At 42.3% G+C, this 15,432-nt stretch overlaps 1 protein-coding gene across 1 annotated transcript in view; it reads left to right on the plus strand.

The window, feature by feature from the left end:
• The window catches only part of SRP72 (signal recognition particle 72), a 46,638-nt gene extending 31,812 nt beyond the window's left edge, over window positions 1-14,826 (plus strand). Inside the window, exons 11-19 of the mRNA XM_040417389.1 lie at window positions 607-679; window positions 765-829; window positions 2,953-3,048; window positions 4,873-4,976; window positions 5,059-5,136; window positions 5,546-5,680; window positions 6,344-6,381; window positions 10,442-10,601; window positions 14,319-14,826. Coding sequence (XP_040273323.1) covers window positions 607-679; window positions 765-829; window positions 2,953-3,048; window positions 4,873-4,976; window positions 5,059-5,136; window positions 5,546-5,680; window positions 6,344-6,381; window positions 10,442-10,601; window positions 14,319-14,499 — 930 coding nt within the window. The 3' untranslated portion in view covers window positions 14,500-14,826. The remainder of the gene's footprint in view (window positions 1-606; window positions 680-764; window positions 830-2,952; window positions 3,049-4,872; window positions 4,977-5,058; window positions 5,137-5,545; window positions 5,681-6,343; window positions 6,382-10,441; window positions 10,602-14,318) is intronic.
• The last annotated feature ends 606 nt before the right edge of the window (window positions 14,827-15,432 follow it).

Raw genomic sequence — 15,432 nt, forward strand, 5'->3', positions numbered from 1 at the left:
TTCTGAACGGATACAATCGTTTGCGTTATAGGTGTGGATCCGTCTGTGCAGATACCAGACGGATCCGCACCTAACACAGGTGTGAAAGTAGCCTAAACTTACAACGTCTTTAAAATGCAGCAGATTTCTCACAGTAGCTGATGCTGGATGACAAATCGAGTGCGTTGGTAGACAATAGTTGGTGTATACAATCTATTGGTTGGTTTCTTTGTACCATATGGATGCAGTTCTTTCACACATTGATATAACTTGGGACTTTTCCAATAAGCCAGAGAAGGTGGAAACCGTGTCTAAACCACATGAATTTGGTGCCCGACATGTTGGTCAGTTTTTCTCACAATTTAAGGCACCTTTAGCTGTATTTCTAAATTTGTATTTCAGTAAAAGAAACTATGGCTATGTTTATAGTCCATAGCCGTGGAGATGCATAGTAGCTGTAGACACAAAACTACTATATTTTTATCAAGACACTGTTAAGTTGCTTTAATTTTTGTTTAATTTTTTTTTTATTGCCAAAAAAAGCCTCCATTCGCTGTTGATCTTTATCTGAAATATATTGTCTCATCTGTCATACTGAATCCGTTATGAATGTTAATATTTTCATAGGAATTTGCTGATCAGAATCCAGAGCATGCCACCCAAATTAAACTAACAATGGCACAGTTGAAACTCGCACAGGGTATGTTTACCAGGAAATGAGATGTGTTACTGTCTCTTTAAAATGATAAAACGTCAGTATCAGCTAAGTTAATTATTGTTTTCAGGTAACGTAACCAAGGCATGCATGATCATGAAAACTATTAAGGAACTGGAGCACAAACCGGGCATGGTGAGTTCTAGTCCTTTTTATTTATGGTTTGCATGGGTTAATTACAGATTAACAAGAGGATAAGGACATGAATTGGAACAGCTAATCCACTTTCAGCATACTCTAAGACCCCCAAACAGTCTGCAATATCTTCATTACATCCACCTAGGCAGTAAACTAAGATTTTTCCATTTTCCTTGTGCAAAATTCGTTTGGGATTTCTGCAGTAGTTTTAAAGCCTTTTTTTTTTTTTTTTTCTTTTTTTAAAGATGTTTCCATTAGCAGAATGTGTGGTAATTTCGGATCCACGTGTACATAAAAATCCATTAAACGCCACTATTTCTTGGTAGTCTCAAATCCAAAAGTAAAAATGTTAGGCGCAGAGGCGTAAAAATGTCTTGTGTAACCTCCCATAGAAGCAGACAACTCTATGGTGACCATGGGGAAGGGACCTTCTGTTTCCTAATGTATGTATTGTATTTTCCTTCTGCCGCTGCTAGGGGGAGCTCACTGACAGTTCCATTAGGTTCAGTAATACAGGGTGGGCCAGAGAACAACCCAACATTATTTTCTTTGCGTGTGTCCGACGGGGTATTACTTATCAGGCCTCATTCATCCAAACTGACTTACAGTTTAGGGGCTCATGTGCGCAAACATATTTTTTATTTATTATTTTCCATTTCCAAGCTTTTTTTTTATTTTTATTTTCATTGGGTCCGCATATAAAAAAACGGAATTTTACTTTGTGTGCATTCAGTTTTCATATGTCCGCATGGCAATTCTGCAAAAAAAACAGAACATGTCCTATTATGGTCCGAATTACGGACAAGGGTGGGACTGTTCTGTTGTGGGCCAGACATTCCATTACACAAAATGCAGGACACACGCGGCCGGTATCTGTGTTTTACATATCCACAATTTGCGGACCGCAAAACAGGCAACGGTCGTGTGCATGAGCCCTGATTCTTAGTTGCACAGAGCAACCAGTGCTCAAGCTTTCATTTTACAGTGTCTCCTATAGCTGGTAAGTACAGCAGTCATCAATTATCCTGTACAAAACTGCACAAGGTTCTATTCTTCATAGCCCACCCTGGAGTTGTATCCATATTCATTTTTACCCATGAACTGTGAAAAGGAAAGTATGGCTTTTGGAAAGTGGGTTAGCGTTATACATTTATTTATGCCAGTTATCGGCCTTAACCCGTTCAAGACTAGGCCATTTACCCCCCCCCCCCCCCCCCCCCCTTTCTGACCAGATGCATTTTCCATTTATTTAGTGCATGCATATTCAAAACCAATAACCTTTTTCCCATTCAGTTACATAAATAATTTAGTTTCCATTACATTTCTTTTAATTGCTGATTTCTCCTGACATATTAGCCCCAGTTACAGTGGGAACACAGGCTGTTGAGGCTCATTGGACAGCTAATCTGGGTCTGCCAAGTGCCAGTGGCTCCTGAGGTTACCCGACCCCTGCAATCACATGATCACAAGGGCCAGAGCAGGAAGAAGCATTGCCTTTTCCTGATCTGTATAAAACGTGCTCTCTGAGCTCTGTGTATACAGCAATGGAGAAGGCAGAGACTGTAATAAACCATCTTTGCCTACATTATGGGAAGCCTGGCTGACACTGACAACCGGGTCACCATTCCTTCAGCCGCATACTCTGCAAGGATGTTCAGAAGGGTTCTTCCAGAGTTAAATGCGGACTGCCTGGATGTATATTGTCAACAGGCAGTCCCAAAGTAGTAAAGGACTTTGAATAATATGGCGTTTGGACTGAGCACCATACTTTTGAATTGCGCCTACAATGACTTGTGTATTTCTACTTAGAAGGAAGTCAGAGAACAGAGCCAAAATGGCTTTGTTCACCTAAGTCTTTCTGCTGGGTCTACTTGCACACAGCTCAAACTATTATTTCTTTCTGGTCATAACTGGGGAGTCAAACGTTTAGTTAACCATTTTCAGAGCCTTTGTAGGTACATTCCAGTCCAAAAATGTTAATAGAAGTTTTATATTGCAACGTAGACTTTGTCAGACCTTTATCAAGTCTGACATTTCAAACATGCAAGATTTTCAGTTTTACTTTATTTTACTTTGTATGCACTTTTTATTTTATAATTTTTATTTTTTGTTTTGTTTAGGTATCCACATTAGTGACTATGCATGGCCATGATGAAGACATTGACAGTGCTATAGAAGTGTTTAACCAGGCAATCAGTTGGTACCAAGAAAAGCAAGTAAGAAAACATATATTAGTATAAATGCTGAAAATGGATTCACTATGTACTTTTTATAAAGTAAGTCCAAATGTGTTTTTATCTTCTTTTATAATGGCCCCCTAATTTCAGTCCACTGTGTACGGCTCCCGGGGCACTTCCAGAGCTTTAGTGGGGGCGGTTCCTCTGCTGTGAGTGATGCAACAGGCAAGCGGTGCTAGGATAAAATAGTCCTGCCCCTTGCCTGCACGTGTGTGCTCCTGAAGCTGCTAGTGTATCAGAATCACTAGCAGTCTCAGTGGAGCAGACCCTGTACAGATAGTGACAACCAATTATAAGAGGTTCTTATAGGAAAGAATTTCAGAGGTGGCCGGGAACGGGAGCTAATGTGCATGCGTGCGGTCCCGTGCGCACTTGCTCCATCAATTTCCGGTCGGCTTTTTTTCTTGCTGTGCACAATCTCTGCCATCGCTGCTGCATTGCAGCGGTGCCCGTAACCCCTAGAAACGAGCAGTGTATAAAGAGGAAGAAGAAAGAAGATAGTGGGGACCAGAGCTATTACTGCTAATGCATCTACATTAGTAAGTTACTTATATCAATGTTATAAAGATAATAAATATAACTTGGAGGTGACAACCTCCTTAAAGAGGTTTTCCAGGCTCCTAATAGTGGTTAACTCTCCTCAGGATAGGCAGTTGAAATTTTCCCTCACTAGGAATTAAACCAGGGCAGCAGTGGTGGGAGCACAGAACCTTGCCACTAGACCAGGAGGGTTTAGCAGATGATTTTGTGGAGGACTTTTATTCTTTACTGATTGTGCCTAGCAACAGCAAAGTAGGGAGCGGACAGTCGGCTAAACCCGCTAGGTGACATCACCTGTGCCTGCATTTACTGTTGTGCAGTAAGAGCTTCTAGTTTTCCCTCTAGTTAAATTGCCAGCAGTCTGCAGTAAAGGTCCAGCTGGGCATTACCATTTGGTCTGTCCCTGCACAGTCTGACAATGTCCATTCGGTGCTGCCAGTGTCAGACTATACAGGGACCCACCCCCAACTGGTAATGCCCATCTGTACCATTATTGCAGACTGCTGGCAAATTCATTCATAAACCTCTATTAGAAATAATAAAGGAATGGCAGAACATTAGATGCGCCAGGATTGTAACATAGAGAATGCAAGTAGTTACTAGAGCAGACATGTCAGGAGAGGTGAAAAGCCCTCTTTAACTTTTGACTAAGCCTCGGTATACAAGGGTTTTTGCATTTGCACTTTATTCATGGTTATGTTCATTTTTCAGCATATGGAAGGTATCTATTGTGTTATACGGTCAGCTTAAATTGACGGTTACATAGTGTCAAGAGTCTTATTTGTATAGGTAATGTTTGTGCTGTGTACTGCTTCAATATATATAATATATATTTTAATCTTATTTCACCACCATCCTGATCTGTGGTTGTTTTAGATGGATTTAATAAAATGTTTTATATATATATATATATATATATATATATATATATATATATAATTTTTTTTTTTTTATTTGAGGTGTGCTGTATTGCTTCATATGTGACTTTTTAACTCTTTGTGCAGTCATATTCCTTCACACATGTAGCACCTAGGTTTAGTTTTCTATTTTGTGGTTCCCTCTCTTTTTTGCTTTTTTATACTATCCTTAGGGTAGGTCATCAGTATCTGGATTGTTGGGGCGTCAGACCCTCCACCAAATGGGTATTGATGACCTAGCTTAAGAATAGGTCAACAATATTGGGAGTCTGTGAAATCCCTTAAACCAAAATGAATGAGCAAAATTTTTTTTTAATAAAGACAATTTATAATATTTTTCCAACAGCCAAACTCTCGAGCACACTTAGCCCTAATAAGAGAAGCTTCAAACTTCAAATTAAAACATGGACGAAAGAAGGAGGCCATCACCGACCTGGAACAACTATGGAAGTGAGTTCCTCCGGATCTTCATGTTTTCTAGGCTATTAGGTGAAGGAACAATGCAGTAATCAATTTTCTCATTTTATTACAGACAGAACCCCAAAGACATTCATACGTTGGCGCAGCTTATATCTGCATACTCCCTTGTGGATGCTAATAAAGCAAAAGTGTATCTTTTTCTAACGGTTTTCCATATGTAACATTGTGGTCAGATAGGTTTTATGTTTGTATGCAATTATGGTTTTTAAAGGGGTTTTCTGAGACTTATCCTTTTTCACAGGTCATCAGTATCTGATCGGTGGAGGTTGACACCCTGGACCCACGCCAATCAGCTGCCTCCCTGCAACTGTGTCTAGACCATGTGACGTCATGTTCATCGGTCACATGGCCTAGGCACAACTCAGCCCGATTGAATTGAATGGGGGCTGAGCTGTGATACAATGTACGGCACTATGCTTGTAAGCTGCAAGGAGGCTAAGGCACTACTGCGAGCGCCGCTGCCTTCTCAAACAGCTGATCAGTGGTATTCTAACTACTAAGCTTCATGGCTGTACATCTTCCTTACATCACACATTCAGTCTTAGCGAGCATCTGCCTTCATCTGACTCTATGCACTTAAAAGTGGATGTCGATGCCTTAGAAAATTCCACTGGGGCTACATTCATCCGGAAAAAAGCTGCTAAAGTGGCTGGAGAGCAGGCGAAAGTGCAAGGGTATGTTATTTGTATACTTTAGAAATAGATTGCCCTGAATAAATGAAACAATACATTATCATAAGTTCTTCAGATCATACTGTAAAAAGGACATATATTCAAATTACAGAGCATGAGCAGGCAGACTTTAAAACATTAGACCCAATTAAAATAATGATTTCCCCGCTATGTTACTAGGGAGAAAAGCTCTGTACATGTGGCTTCTGATGGGACATGACTATTTAGTACAGAGAATGATTGATTATAATAAACAAAAACTATACGGTAGAGACCCCATGCACCTCTGTCGGATCCCGATCACTTCCTCAGGCCTGTAAATTGCAGCCACACTCTGTTTTCTTTACTGAACACTTACTATTAGACACACATTATATGACATCCCCTATGGTAGCCACATGTGATCCATATGGCAATAAACCATAGGTTTATCTCTGAATCTATATGTATCCTTTACCAATTTCCTTTGGTTTGGAATCAGAAACATGGTGCATATGTGTATCTGTGTTAGAAGTGAAACCCACAAGAATAACCTCTTGGTTATGTAGCCGAGAAGAGCTATTTCCTGTAGTTGGTTTTCTGGCAGACAGGCATTCACATGGCGGGATGTTCAGTGTAATTTATTGCACCTCTTTTTAACCTTTTTTTTTTCCCTATCCAAAACAGGCAAGTGGAGATTAAGAAAAAGAAGAAGAAAAAGAAAGGTATTTTCTTATTTTTTTTTAATAAAAAATATTTAAAAAAAAATATTATGCATCCGTTGTAAAGTCAGGTTCACACAGGGGAGGGAGGCTAAAGAGTGGAAAAGTGTAAAGGAAAGACCTCACTTTTTCCAATTCTTTTTACCTAACAAAAACTGGATAGTGTGAAACTGGCCTTAATTTCTGTTTGCTGCAAATATAATTATTAAAAAATTGTTAATTCCCTCCACAGAGTGTTTGCTAGGTCCACACTCTTCTTGCAGTTTGCCTTCTTGGTGAAGGAATGGGTACTGTCAGCCAGTGCAAATTATCACTTGCTAGCCACTTCCCATGACAACTGGTAACCTAAACATACAGGGTGGAATCTATTAAGATAGAAATTTGTTGGCTTAGCCTCATTGGATCATCAGATAGGATTCCTGATCAGTTGCAAATGTTTCTCCTAACCCATAGAGAGGAACCGAATCCTGCCCTCCTGCATTGGGATACTCTTAAAGAGCATCTGTCGCCTCTGCTGACTTGTCTGTTTTAGGAACTACTTGAATTCCCCATGTAATGGCAGTTCTGGAGCATCTGTTCCTATTACTCTGTTATCCCGTTCCTTTATTATTCCTGCTAGAAGATATGAATGAACTGCCAGTATTTTGCAGTCAAGGTTCAGTTGGGGTGTCCCCGCACAGTCTTACACTATCCAGCCAGTGCCTCCAGTATCTGATCAACAACAGGTAACGCCTATCTGGACCTTCATTGCAAACTGCTAGCAAATTCATTCATAACTTCTAGAAGGAAAAATAAATGAATGGTATAACCTGGAGTCTTAATAATAGATCTAGAATTACATGGGGGATGCAAGTAGTTACTAAAACAGACATGTCAGGAGAGGTGACAGGCCCTCTGTAAAGGTGTAGTCCGGGCTTTTAATATTGATGACCTATCCTCAGGTCATAAATATCAGATTGGCAGGGGTCCGACACCCCTGCCGATCCATCTGTATGAGGAGACGGTGCGCGCAGTGTGAATGTGCCGTCTCTTCCTGCTCACGGTTGCGGTCTATGGCAAAGCAGCAGGAAGAGAGAAGGGAGACTGCACGTGCACACCGTCTCCTCATACAGCTGATCGCCGGTGTCTGACACCCGGCGATCTGATATTGATGAATCGTCAATATTAAAAGCTCGGACAACCCCTTTAAGAGATTTAAGGGGCTGTCTACAATCTTGTATAACAAAGAAAAAAAAAAGTAGAGGCGAAGCTCTAAGTTTATATGCAGCGATCGCCTCCACAGTATGAGGACGAGGGATCGCTATTGCTATCCCTTGTACTCATACAGCTGCAGTGTTTCTGGGCAGCAGATTGCTGTTTAGACAGCACGCTTTGCAGTCCAGAAACATTTATTTGCAAGCACTAATGACAGTTTCACCCGATGAACAAGCAAATTGGCTGCAAATTGTCGGGAATGAGCATTCGCAGGAATATTTGTCCCTGATGATCTGCCTGCATAGCCCATCTAAAGCAACCTTTAGTCAGAATTCCGGAAAATGATTCTTATCTGGATGATATTTCTCTCATTGTCAGACATGCAGTGCCCCCTATTACTTGAGATCAGCATAGAAGAGGTTGTTCCAACCACTGTTGTCTTAAATAATGGGAAATCTCTGGGGCCTGATGGCCTTCCTAAAGAGGTCTATGATAGATACCTGTTGACTCTGACATTACTATCTACTTACCTGATTGCATTACAAGAGGGTGCACGTCCTACCTTCGTTATGGAGGCTACAGTGGTTCTTCTGTTAAAACCACATAGAGATCCGTTAGTGTGCATCTTGTAGACCTACCACTCTTAGGACATGCTATTGAGATAATTAATGAGTTTGGCACTTATTCAAGTTTACAGGTGAATTGGGATATATGCCACTCAGGAGATTCGGATGGGAGGGTCCATCTCACTTAATAAGATTAAAAGTGGTGGACTTCTTTTAAAGGGGGTTATCTCACTCTATGTAACCAATGATCTGTCCTCTGGCTAGGTCATCAGTATATAATCAGTGGGGGACCCCCCGCGGATCAGCTGTTTGAGAAAGCTACAGCACTCCTGTGAGCTCCACAGCTTACCTTAGGCCAGTGACGTTGTGACCATCGGTCACGTCATCTAGGCACAGCTCAGCTCCATTCACTTAAAGGGAACCTGTCACCAGTTTTATGGTGTCTTAAACAAGGGCAACATAAATAAGTGACTGATTCTCTTAGCAAAATGCTGGGTCACTTTCTTTAATTGACCCAGTCAATCTGCCAACATCTTGTATTGAAAAGCTCCAGCTGATAATGAAGAGTTATAAATATTCATGAGCTCATGACTCTCCCCGCCCACCTGCTGCTGAATGACAGTTTTTCCATATGAATCAGCAGCAGGTGGGCAGGGGAGTGGCTATAGCTCTGAATTAAATATACGCTGGACTCAATGACATCACGCCGGACTCAAATCAGCTCATTAGCATGTGGCATCTTTGTGTGTATATTAGCAGGTAACCATCTGTCACACCAGTAAGTGAATACATCTAAGGCACTTTTTAGTAGTTAATGATTGTATATAATTAGTTAGATTATAATCAAATATCCACATGACAGGTTCCCTTTAAGTAGCTCTGATACATCATAAGTGCCCACATCAGGGTTTGAGGGGTTTGGTGTAACTCACCTCTGGTACAGTATTCACCTCAGAGGTTTTGTCAAGCCTTATTCAGACGTCGCCAAGATGCTATACTGAATGTTCCTCCCACACAACACTAAACACTTTGTATTAATGTGATGGCCTTCGCCCAGAGTAAGATTTCTGAATGCAACTAATTGGAATATATGTTGCTACTGGCCCTGTGTGACCGTGTGCTTAAAGGTGTATTCCCATCACAGACTATGGGGGCATATCGCTAGGATATGCCCCCATTGTCTGATAGGTACGGGTCCCACCTCCGCCCTCCATTCATTTCTATGGGGCCGCTCAGCTATTTCAGTCTGTCCCATAGAAATGAATGGGAGCAGGAGACGGGCATGCTCGGTGCGCTCCCATTCACTTTGAGCGCTTGGTGCTGGATTGACCCTGGGAAATCTGGGGTCCTCCAGACACAGTTCTCCCCGTTCTTTTCTTCTTGTAGGTGCGGGTCCCAGAGGTGGGACCTGCACCTATCAGACAATGGGGGTATATCCTAGCGATATGCCTCCATTGTCTGTGATGGGAATACCCCTTTAATCCTCCTGATACCTCTACTATACTATTATGTATGTTTATGTACACTGGTGGCCAGGATCATTATTATATATTTTGTTTTTGTGCAAATATCAGTAAGACATGTGTATGTAAAGGTTTTATTCTCTTATATTGCATTTACTTTTCAATAAAATCAAGTATAAAATATTTTGGTATGCCACTCTAAAAGGGATTCCGTCACCACAAAATATACTGTTAAACCAGGTACAATGCCTTGTAGGACCAGCTCAGCTGAATGTAATGATACATTTCACTTAGTGATCCCTTGCTTCATTTTACTTTTTATTCCCTATTCAAATAACCCTTTAAGTGCAACGAGGGCAGGGTCAAGCCACTCTGTGCACCCTTGCTCCACTGCCAGCCCCTATATCTTCTTTAGTGACAAGACCAAGTTCCTGCATAGTCATCTCACCTGGACCAGTCAGTCGTGAAAGGAGAGGGAGGCTGGCATAGAAAGCAGGAGGAGCAGGGGGTGCACAGAGGAACTTGGGCCCGCCATTTGTGCCCTTCACTCTTCATGTGTGTATTTCTCCAGAATAAAGCAATGGTCCACTAAGTGAAAGGTATGTGTATATTCAGCTTTCCTGGTAACAGACTCCATTTAATAAAAAAATAATAATTGCCTCCTGCCTTTCTAATGTTTAATGCGCCTCTTCAAGAGGTCCATGCGCAGTAAATTTAAATCCATGCCATCAAGGAGCAAGCAAAGATTTCTGGTGTGATTATGTATATTATCATATAAATTGAAACCTACCATATAAACATGATATAAATGTCTCCACTGTTTTTATGTCCATAAAATAGGAAAGTTACCCAAGAATTATGACCCCAAGGTTACCCCAGATCCAGAGCGATGGTTACCTATGCGAGAGAGATCCTATTATCGTGGCAAAAAGAAGGGGAAGAAGAAGGAACAGATTGGAAAGGGAACTCAGGGAGCCACATCTGCTGCAACTGCTGAACTGTAAGTGAGACTTTGCTCATCTAACAGTGTTGTCTTCCATTCACATGATGGGCAAGTCAGGTGATAAAAAGAATGTTAACTAGCTGCTATTGTTCTGTACTGTTGGATCACCTACCACTTAGGGGGGTTCACATCACGTTTTATGCCTCCGTTTGACGTAAACATTCCAATAAAAAGGATACAAAAAACGCAGCACACCACGTTCTTGTATCCTGCACAGTCCGGTGAAAAAAACGTATACGTATTTTTTACAATGGTAAAAAAAGTATACTTTTTTTTTCTTTTTCTTTTTACAATGGAACTCTATGGTGACTGGATGCCACTGTATGGCATGAGGCAACTTTCACACTAGCGTTTTTGCGGAATCCAGTAGGGCTCAGCAAAAACGCTTCTGTTACTGATAATGCAACCATCTGCATCCGTTATGAATGGATCCGATTGTATTATCTTTAACATAGCCAAGACGGATCCGTCATGGACTCCATTGAAAGTCAAAGGGAGATGGGTCCGTTTTTATGTTGTCAGAGAAAACTGATTCGTCCCCATTGACTTGCATTGTGGGTCATGATGGATCCGTTTTGCTCTGCATCCCATGATGGAAAGAAAACCGCAGCATACGGTTCGCTATCTGGTATGGGGACTCAACCAAACGGAACGAAATGCATTTTGTAGAATTCCGTTCTGTTCAGTTACGTTTTGTCCCCATTGACAATGAATGGGGACAAAACAGAAGTATTTTTCTCCAATATTAAAGGGTTTCTATCACTTTGTATCACATAATTAGCTGTCAGACACTAGCGATCTGCTAGTGTCTGCTCTGGCCAACCATCCTACTATAATCGCTTGTGGGGCAGCGGTTTTGCTAAAAAACGAACTTTTATAAATATGCTAATGAGCCTCTAGGTGCTATGTGGGCGTCATTAGCACCTAGAGGCTCCGTCTACCTTCATAAACAGTCGCCGCCCAGCGCGTCCCTGCAGCCCGCCCATGTCCTGCTGAATGCGATCCTCCGTGTGACGCAGCGGACGAATTCTCGCGCACACGGCGCATGCGAATACAGCCGCGCACGGCGCATGCGGGAGAATTCGTCCGCTAGCTGACATCTCAAATGGGCCGAATACAGCCGCGCACGGCGCATGCGCGAGAATTCGTCCGCTGCGTCGCACGGAGGATCGCATTCAGCAGGACATGGGCGGGCTGGAGGGACGCGCTGGGCGGCGACTGTTTATGAAGGTAGACGGAGCCTCTAGGTGCTAATGACGCCCACATAGCACCTAGAGGCTCATTAGCATATTTATAAAAGTTCGTTTTTTAGCAAAACCGCTGCCCCACAAGCGATTATAGTAGAATGGTTGGCCAGAGCAGACACTAGCAGATCGCTAGTGTCTGACAGCTAATTATGTGATACAAAGTGATAGAAACCCTTTAAGATCCTATGACTGATCTCAATACCGGAAAATAGAAACGCTAGTGTGAAAGTAGCCCGAGTCTGAGGCATCCTTTTAATGTAAAAGGATGGGAAAATCGTGATGTGAACCCAGCCTTACATAACTGTTAGGCCTCATGCACACAGCCGTTGTGTGCCCGTGGTCGTATTGCGGCCCGCATTCGGCTTGTCTGCAATACACTGGCATCGGCCCATGTGCACTCCGCATCACTGATGCGGAACCCCATCACTTGAATGGGTTCCCAATCACGGAGATGCGGAACAGAAGCACGGATCGGAACCCCACAGACCTGTTCAAGTTGAATGGGTCTCGATCCGTCCCAGCTGCCACACGGATGTTGCCCGTGCATTGGGGACCGCAAATTGCGGTCCTCAATGCATGGAACGGACCCAAAACAGCCGTGTGCATGATGCCTTAAAGGGATTGTGCTGTAAGACAGCTTTCAGTTGAAGTTTGAAGAGGACGCAGTGCTCACACTAGCGCCTCATCCTCTTCTAACAGCTGATCTGATATTGATAACCTATCCTGAGGATAGGTCATCAGTATTGGGGTCCATTCACACGTCCGTAGAATGGGTCCGGATCCGTTCAGCAACATTGCAGAACAAATCCAGACCCGTTTATTCTCTATGGGGCCGGAAGAGATGCGGACAGCACACAGTGTGCTGTCCACATCCGCATTTCCGGAGCACGGCCCCCAATCTTCCGGTCCGCGTCTCCCAAAAAAAATAGAACATGTTCTATTCTTGTCCGCAATTGTAAACAAGAATAGGCAGTTTATATGGGGGTGCTGGCCGGGTGTATTGCAGATCCGCAATACACTACGGATGTGTAAATGGACCCTTATGCCACTCCACAACCCCTTTAAGTACTACAAAAATTGGTTGTTAGTAGTTTTTTATGCAGTTGTACTTGGGTGGTTTCTCTTCAGTATTATTTTTTATTTTATTTAGTATGATCCTGTATATATTTTCAATGAGTCACATGGTAATGAGGGGTTTGACCTGCACGATGAAATAATGGGCCTCCATATGATGTGGGAGGTACTGTCTCTTCTTACAGAGCGCCTTAATTGGCATGAGGAGGCTTATAGGCCATACATGCTCCTCTGGATTTCTGGGAAGAAGGGATGCAAATGACAAACCTGACATTAGCTGCTTTTTTATATATATTAGCAGAAGGACCCGGCTTCGCAAGGGTATATTTCATGTAATGTTTTTAATGTTTCTGTGTGTCGTTAAGATATCGACGGTATCCCCCATAACAGTGACCTCTAAAGCACCCCACCCCTTTAACAGTGAACTCCCCAGTTCCCCACCCCTTAACACTGACCCCCCCCACTTTAAAATGGGACCTCCACAGCAGCCCATCCCCTTAACTTTGACCTTCACAGCAGCCCGTCCCTTTAACAGTGAGTTTCACAGCACCCTACTCTTTTGACAGTGACCTCCTCAGGGTACCGCTCCTTTAATAGTGGCCCCCGCCCCTTTAGCGCTGACCTCCACGTTTTTTTTTTGTTTTTTGCGTTCACACCTTTTATACAGACAACTCCTCCAAATTTTACATTTTCAAACCACTGCCTCTATAAACAGGCCAATCTATCTCTCTGCTCAACATACTGGGGGGAATTTATCATCGATTCTATGCCAGTTTTCTGCCGTGGCAAAAAAAATTGACTTCCTTTTAATGCTAGGGCTACACGATGACGTGTCACGTGACATATATATATTTTTTTCTCAACAGTTTTTATAATAGGCTATGGTGTCGCACTGCGACATGACAGTCGCAAAAAATCCATCCAAGATGGATGCATGTAGCAGTGTAGTTGTGCCCTATGTGTCTTGCCACTTATTGTCGTCTTGTAGCCCTAGCCTAAAGCTGACCTACAGCAGTGAAGAAAAATGGCTGCGTTTTTATGGAAACCTGGAGTAAAACTGTGTGTATGTGGAGACTAAGGGCCTCTAAGCCTCTTTTGGCTTCTAAAGGGACATGTGACCGTGTGTATGGCAGTTCGGATTTAAGTGAAAGGCTTGCTGGCTTCTATTGGCTAATGCAGGTCATTTTTGGGGAATATCTCAGGAACGTACGTCCTAGAGGGCTGAGACCTGGTCTAAAACCTTCCGGGACACCTGATGTACCTGTGTGCCAAATTTGGTGAAGATCGGTTCAGTTGTTCATAAAGAACAGACAGACAGAAACTTGTGCACAAATTTGAGTTTTATGTCATTTATTTTATTATCCTCATAATTCATAAATTTATTTATTTTTAGGGATGCAAGCAAAACAGCCAGCAGTCCACCAACATCTCCAAGGCCTGGAGCTGGAGTGACAACGGCAAATGTGCCAAACAGCAATGTTGTTCCACCAAGACATCAAAAGCCAGTAGGTGCTGCTGGCACAAAGAAAAAACAGCAACAAAAGAAAAAGAAAGGCGGAAGAAGTAATTGGTGATGATGCCTCCTGGGAGTATGGTGTCTCCAAGTTTCACCCACCAACTGTAGTCCATGTCTTACCATGTGCTGTTTAATGCACGCGCATTTTTTTAGGAAATCTAAAAGGTTGATTTTGGAAGCAATTTTTTATTTAAATTTGGGTTCTGACTAACGATTGCAAATCCTGCTCCCTTTTTATTTCCCTAAATACAACATTTTTTTTTTGTTTTACCTTGACACTATTCCTGAAATCATGACAGTTGTTAGGACCACCTTCCACCTGGAAGGCTTTTAGTTGTATAAAACTATGGTCTTTAAGTTGTGCATTAAAGCGATATCAGCAACAGCCATATGAGTTTTTTGCGTTCACACCTTTTTATACAGACAACTCCTCCAAATTTTACATTTTCAAACCACTGCCTCTATAAACAGGCCAATTTATCTCTCTGCTTAACATACTGGGGGGGAATTTATCATCGCTTCTATGACTTCTTCCCTGCTTACACTCCCACTCGCCACTTTTCTAAAAAAGTGAGAGCTGTTATGCCCATCATGTCTCAAAAGATATTACGGGCACTGGAAAACTGGTATAAAGTCCACCAGAAATCTGTTCCCATAAACTTCTGTTTTTGGCACACAAACAACCTATGATGCACCCCTGAATAAATTTTGTGCATTTTACACTGGTGTTATTGTCTCCCCATAGAGTTGATGTTAAACCTAGAGATTCTGTGGGGAGATTCAAGTACCCTACCATCATTGTTTGATCTGGCACTCTGCCTTGCAGGCTTCAGGCGGAGTGCACATGCGCAGTAGTGACAGGCTAACTGCCTGGCACAGTAGTCAGTGTGTGTGACCATATATCACATTTCTGGTCATTTGGATTACTACTGCCAGGATCATAAATGGAGTGTTATGGTCTCGGTAAATTGTTATTCTTTGCATATTGAAG

The sequence above is a fragment of the Bufo bufo genome, chromosome 2 (genome assembly GCF_905171765.1).
Source record: "Bufo bufo chromosome 2, aBufBuf1.1, whole genome shotgun sequence".
Taxonomy (NCBI): Eukaryota; Metazoa; Chordata; class Amphibia; order Anura; family Bufonidae; genus Bufo; species Bufo bufo.